We start from the raw sequence: 6,074 nt of genomic DNA, 5'->3' as shown, positions 1-6,074 counted from the left end.
GAGAGAACCTGGCCTTTATGGTGTGGGAGGATTACCGAGCGTTACTCGAATTAATTACTCGTCAATTTTAGGGAATCGCGTTTCATTAGTTTCCTCTGTATCCAGATAGATACCAGATCGTTGCTAGTAGTGTGATACTACTACAGTGACAAGTCAACATCCAGGTCAGCTAGGTCAGTCGCTCTGGGTACGAATGCTTCTGGGGAGGGAGAAGCTAAAATCCATCACCTGAGGTAAATAAGGTTTGATTTTGATTTCCGAATGTTTCTAGCTAGCGCCCGTTTAGATCCACCAGCTCCACCAGCTAAATTTTAGCTTGCTGTGGATCCAAATAGGACTTAGCTATTTAGCTAGCTAAAAATTTCTAGTTGAATCCAACTAAAGTGATAAAGGACCAAATTGCCCCTCTACCTTCCTCGGGAAAAGTATTTAAAGTGGGGGTGAGGGATAGTATAAACAAATATCTTTTCAACTACCATTTAGCTAGAGGATTCAAACACCCCCAGCTAAAGTTTAGCTAGCTAAAAGAAAACTCCTAAACTTTAGTTAGCTAAACTTTAGTTGGGTGATCCAAACAAGGTCTAAATTTATGGCTACAAAATTGTCCTCGGATGCTCAATCTATGTGTTGGGGGGAATATTAACGACTTCCTTATACTCCGTAAACGACGATCATAAGGGTCCGGGCCTACCTCCAGCAACAGTAACCTCCGTCAACTTGGCCTGATCCCCGGGTCAAGGGGTCGGACGCACCTGACCCCCCGAGGCCGCTCCTCATCCCAGCCGAGAGAGTTCCGCCTCACTCGACCCCCAGGCGAGAGGGGTCAAACGCGCCCAACCCCTCGCGGCAGGTCTCCGTCTCGCCCGACCCCGGGCGCAACGGGTCGGACGCGCCCGACCCCTCGTCGCAAGGCTCCGCATCGCCCGACCTCGGGCGCAAAGGGTCGGACGGATCCGGACCCACAAGACAGAGCTGCGCCTCGCCCTAGGACGTGCGCGGACCCGTAGACGAGGGCGCAGATCTTGTGGGTCCCCACCGATCTTGCCATAAATGCAACCGACTGGGACGCCCCCGCCCGGAATCCGGCTCTGACACGCAGAAAGGCGCCCGCGCTCCTCGACGTGACCCGCCAAAGTTTTCGGACGGTACACTGTAGCCACGACCGCACGGGGCTACAGCTGCACCGTCCTAACTCTCCCCTGTGACATTCGTCATAGGGCACTCATCGCCCATGCCGCCTAGCAAAAGAGGGAGCGCCGCCCGGTTTCCCGCTTGGCCCGGCGGCAGAGGCATGTCGGCCGCGCCTCCCGGTCAGCACGCGAGGCTACAGAGGTCGCCCGTCATCCACAACGTGCACAACTACGGTGGCCAGTCATCATCATCATGCATGGCTACAGCGGTCGGTTGCCACGCACATCTCGCATGCTCGGCTACAGCGGCCGACCGGTGGGTCGTCGACGGGGCCCAACGACAACCATCCCTCTTCGGTGGTCATGCTGACAGGAGACAGAAACCGGAAGAGAAGGCGGTGACCCCGGGGGCTCGGTCCTTCTCCCTGCGTTGTTACTTCCCTGCTTATCTTTTTGACTCCCCTTTTGCTCCTGGCTCAATTGTAACTCCTGTGCCCTCCTTGCGCTATAAAAGGAGGACAGGGGGCCTGAGACAAGGACGGCTCTTAAACAAACCGAGCGCCCCCCAACTCACAATCCTTCCACACGAGCATTAGTACACACCCACAGAGATTTGAGACCAGCTTCCCTCTCTCGCCCGTTTGTAACCCCTACTGCAAACTCTGCATGAGTAACACGAGCAGTCTCCCACACTGGACATAGGGCTATTCCTGCCCGAACCAGTATAACCCCGTGTCCTCTCGTGCAACCATCCGAGCCTTACACGCATAGAAAATAAATTCACTTGCCGTAGTCTTGACCCGTGATTCTTGACAACGACACTATGTGAGTCTACTCATGAAAAATCTATGTGAGTTTGTGACACTAAGGTGTTTCCAAGCTAGCATCCAATTTTTTCACGACCGATTCACCTACTAAGGGGGTGTTTGGATTCTTAAGTTAAAGTTTAGTCCGTGTCACATCGAATCTTCGGAGGCTAATTAGGAGGGCTAAATATGAGTTAATTATAAAACTAATTGCACAGATGGAGGCTAATTCGCGAGATAAATCTATTAAGCCTAATTAATCCATCATTAGCAATGGTTACTGTAGCAGCACATTGTCAAATCATGGACTAATTAGGCTTAATAGATTCGTCTCGCGAATTAGCCTTCATCTGTGCAATGGGTTTTATAATTAATCTATGTTTAATACTCCTAATTAGGCCCTGTTTGGCATGACTCCAACTCTAGGTGGAGCTGCTCCACTCCAGAACTCCAGGTGGAGCCAGCTCTGGGTGGAGTTGGAGCTGTCTGGTGAGGGTGTTTGGCTGGGAGGGTGTCCCTATCTCCAGAAAAGAGGAGTTTGAGGGTAGATTGCCTTTCTTGCCCCTGGTTCGACTTGAACTACTTATCACAAATATAAAATGAAAGTACATGCATTGAAGTTCAAAATAATAATAAATTACATGTTCCAAAAATTTAAAATTTTGAACTAAATCCATAGTTCCAAAATAAGGTCGTTACAATAATCATTGCACTAATTCCATGTTAGGGCAATTGATGTAGCCATACTATCACGAAAGGTGTCCATAGTCACAAAGCTTGATTCCGAAGTTGATCCATCGGAGGCATGTTGAGACACGGCATACTTGTTGTATCTTTCCGGAATAGTAGGCATGTAGGTAGGATCTCTATCAAAATTAGCAAAGTCCACATCAACGCTAGCATGTTCACGTATGAAATTGTGTAGAACCATAGTAGCAGCAACAATCTTTATGACCATTGAATAACCAGGCATCTTGTAAAGGATTTGCCATTTCATTTTTAATACTCCAAATGACCGCTCAATAACATTATGAACAGATGAGTGTATACAGTTGAACTTCTCTTTTGGAGTATTTGGTTCCATACCTCGATGCCACTCAGGTAAGTGGTACCTTTCATCCTTGTATAGAGCCAGATACCTCGGATGATTAGGATAGCCCGCATCTACAACATAGTACTTGCCTACACATATGTAAAATAAGATAAGTTTGTGCATACAAATATGAAAAGGAACATAAGGAAAAATCTTTACCTTGAGGAGGATGTGGGAAGACATTTACATCTGCTTCCAATGCATGGTACAATACACTAGTGTCATGCAAAGAACCCGATTGACCCGCAGCCACATAGGTGAAGCGCATATCAAAATCACAAACGGCAAGCACCTTTTGAGTTGCAATTCCAGTCTTACCAATATATCTCACTTGTTCTTCAGGTGATAAATACACACGAATATGGATTCCACCAAGTGCACCAATGCAATCCTTAAAGTGTGGGTATGCTCTTTTGTCATTCCTAATCCTCTTGTGCACATTGAGAAAATTAGGATCTATTGGTTTCAAGAAATCTTGTGCCATGGCAACCACACAATTTAGAACTTCATGAAATTTTCTACTAATGGTTTCACCTGAGTGTTTGAACTTATTTTGTCCTCTTCTATTTGACTCACACCCACCACATGTGAATAGGAAAATGGCCAACATTTCATAAGTATTCAGGTGCTTCAATGGTTTTAATCCGTACCTCTCAACCAACACATCATGAAGATCCTAAAAAATAACCTCATTCATCCGAAGCATTCGATGGCACTTCCCTGGAGTGTTTACCGTCTCCATCAGCCATCCCATTCCACTTTGTTGTGAAAACATAAATCTCGGCGGTGCCTTATCCATATATGAGTCATGATAACTTTGTGCTAGCTTACCATAGCTCTCAAACATTTTAAAAAAATATTCACCATCAGACTCACTAGATTCATCAGACTCACTTGAAGACATCTGTGAACATTGACATAAATGAAATGTAAGATACAATTGTCATACATAAATAAAATACAATAAAATAAAATGTACCACACATGCGACAAAAATAAAATAGTAGCATACACAAATGACATCACTCTCACTAAGCTAATTTCTACTTTTCATATTTATCATTGTACTTCCTCCTAAGCCAATTGAACCTAATCTCATTAGTAGGCAAGGTCATGAACATCTCCCTTTGCTCCTTCTTCACAAACAGCTCAGACGCCATGTAATGTTCATTGCTATCATAGCCGGCCCCACAAGCAATCACAACCTCCATCACTTCATCAATAGAATATTTTTCATGTCTTTTAGAAACATATTCATTGGCTGAACTTGCCATACTTGTTACTGCTTCTTGAATTAGGAGTGTATTTCCAGACTTCGCCTTCTTGCCACTTCTATCAACAGACCTTGCCAATCTCTTGCCACTCGCAGGTGGAGGAGTAATACCAATATCCTCCTCTTGTGTATCCTGAATGAATTCATCATCTTGTGGCTCACAATTGATTTCCTCATCTTGTGTCTCATCCACATTTTCTGGTGCTTCAACATTCACAACATGAGGAGACCAATGATCAATACCAATAGTAGTGATGTCAGAAAAACACTTGGCTAATTCATCTTCATTCTCAAGACCCTTCTTTTTGAACTTTCCACAACCCGGAATGTCCTGAAATAATCAAAACAACACATATTACTATAAGTATTACTAACAAAATTGACGTATGCAAAACATATATATCAAAAAAATTTAACCAACTTACAGCTCTAGCTTTTTTCCACCATTCGTCATCCATAGCAATAGTTTTCTTTATAGGATCCCAACCAGTTCCTGTTTGCCTCAGCATTAGTTTCTTCCATGCCTTGAAATCTTCCTTTAACTTGTCCCATTTGTTCTTGATCTGAGCCTTCGTAACCACTATTCCAGTCCTTTCTTTGAACCCTTTCTCAACCTCAGCATACCTAACTGCATTCAAGTGTGTGTTTGGCCGATTTCCTTTTCCAACTTGTTCGGCAAATAACATACACAACACCCGAGTGTTCTCTGAGTTCCAATCAATTTCAGGCATCTATCCAACTCAAAAATGTCATATTAGAATGCATTAATCTACAAGTCAGTTACGGTACAAATAAAGCTCATCTGCATTGTACAAAAATGAAGCCAAGGAAGTATTGCTAAACGTGTAACCCAGCAGTAAATAAATCGCAAAGAGCTAGATCGGATATCAGCTCGTATCAAGATAGTTGGCATTAGACAAGACTGACAGAACCTCATCCACTAATCCTTGGATTTTAACCAGCTAATGACAGTGTTCAATCAAAGGTATACATTTGTTCCAATCAAAGGAAAAAAAACAAATGGTTTACTCTGCAAGATAAGTTTGGACAGAAACACACCTAATTACATGCTCAACGTCAAATACAAGCAAGATAAGTTTGGACAGAAACACACCTAATTACACAAAGAATTGAGAAAAATACAGGTGGCACCATATGTCGAGTACCTTGTTCGAGCAAATGGTTTACTCTTCTCCGCTTCAATCTCTTTTATTTAGCCTCAGCTTCTCGCTTCTGCACCAATCCTTTACCCCATTGTATATGTATTTCCTGCCAATAAGTACAACAATGGTCATTGAAAGCTAAAAGCAGGAACTTGCTTTTGATTAAACATAGTTACAACTAGTATGGGAGAGGACAAATTTGTCATAACACCAGCAAGAAGCTTCAAGTCTGTTCTAACTATAACACTTATATGTACTAGTATATTTTCAGTTCAGTAGCCTCACTTCTGACTTTACCATAGAACCTCAACTAAAAGAGCAATAACAACGTCTGCATATTGTGTTTTCCCACTGATTTTAGTCCATGGCATGTGCATTGAACTGCCTGGAAGGAGTGACTTGCTGCAAAGCTGAAGGAGCACTGTTTTTGGACAAGTGAGTAAAATGCGTTCATATTTATGTACTTATTTTTATAAACAGATCAGAATATCTGTGATAGATAAAGAAACAAAGGCACAAACATATTTTGTTTCAGAATAAAACAGAATGTATACATAAATTTCATATATGAGGTTCTCATTATGCTAAGCAATTTCTACTGGAATATAA

General features: G+C 43.2%; 1 protein-coding gene across 1 annotated transcript; it reads right to left on the bottom strand.

Annotated features, from left to right (window-relative positions):
- Nucleotides 1-4,072: 4,072 nt before the first annotated feature.
- Nucleotides 4,073-5,033, bottom strand: LOC117837240 (L10-interacting MYB domain-containing protein-like). The gene is made up of 3 exons (XM_034716828.1): nucleotides 4,820-5,033; nucleotides 4,728-4,744; nucleotides 4,073-4,633 (listed from the first exon to the last, which is right to left on the bottom strand). Exons 1-3 carry the CDS (start codon nucleotides 5,031-5,033, stop codon nucleotides 4,073-4,075), a joined length of 792 nt encoding a protein of 263 aa, XP_034572719.1.
- Nucleotides 5,034-6,074: the final 1,041 nt, after the last annotated feature.

Source organism: Setaria viridis, chromosome 9 (assembly GCF_005286985.2).
Source record: "Setaria viridis chromosome 9, Setaria_viridis_v4.0, whole genome shotgun sequence".
In the NCBI taxonomy this organism is placed as follows: domain Eukaryota; kingdom Viridiplantae; phylum Streptophyta; class Magnoliopsida; order Poales; family Poaceae; genus Setaria; species Setaria viridis.
This window is presented reverse-complemented; position numbering and strand designations above follow the sequence as displayed.

What these genes read in the sequence shown, in the direction of transcription:
- LOC117837240 (XM_034716828.1), bottom strand. Translation starts at nt 5,033, where the DNA reads ATGCCTGAAATTGATTGGAACTCAGAGAACACTCGGGTGTTGTGTATG.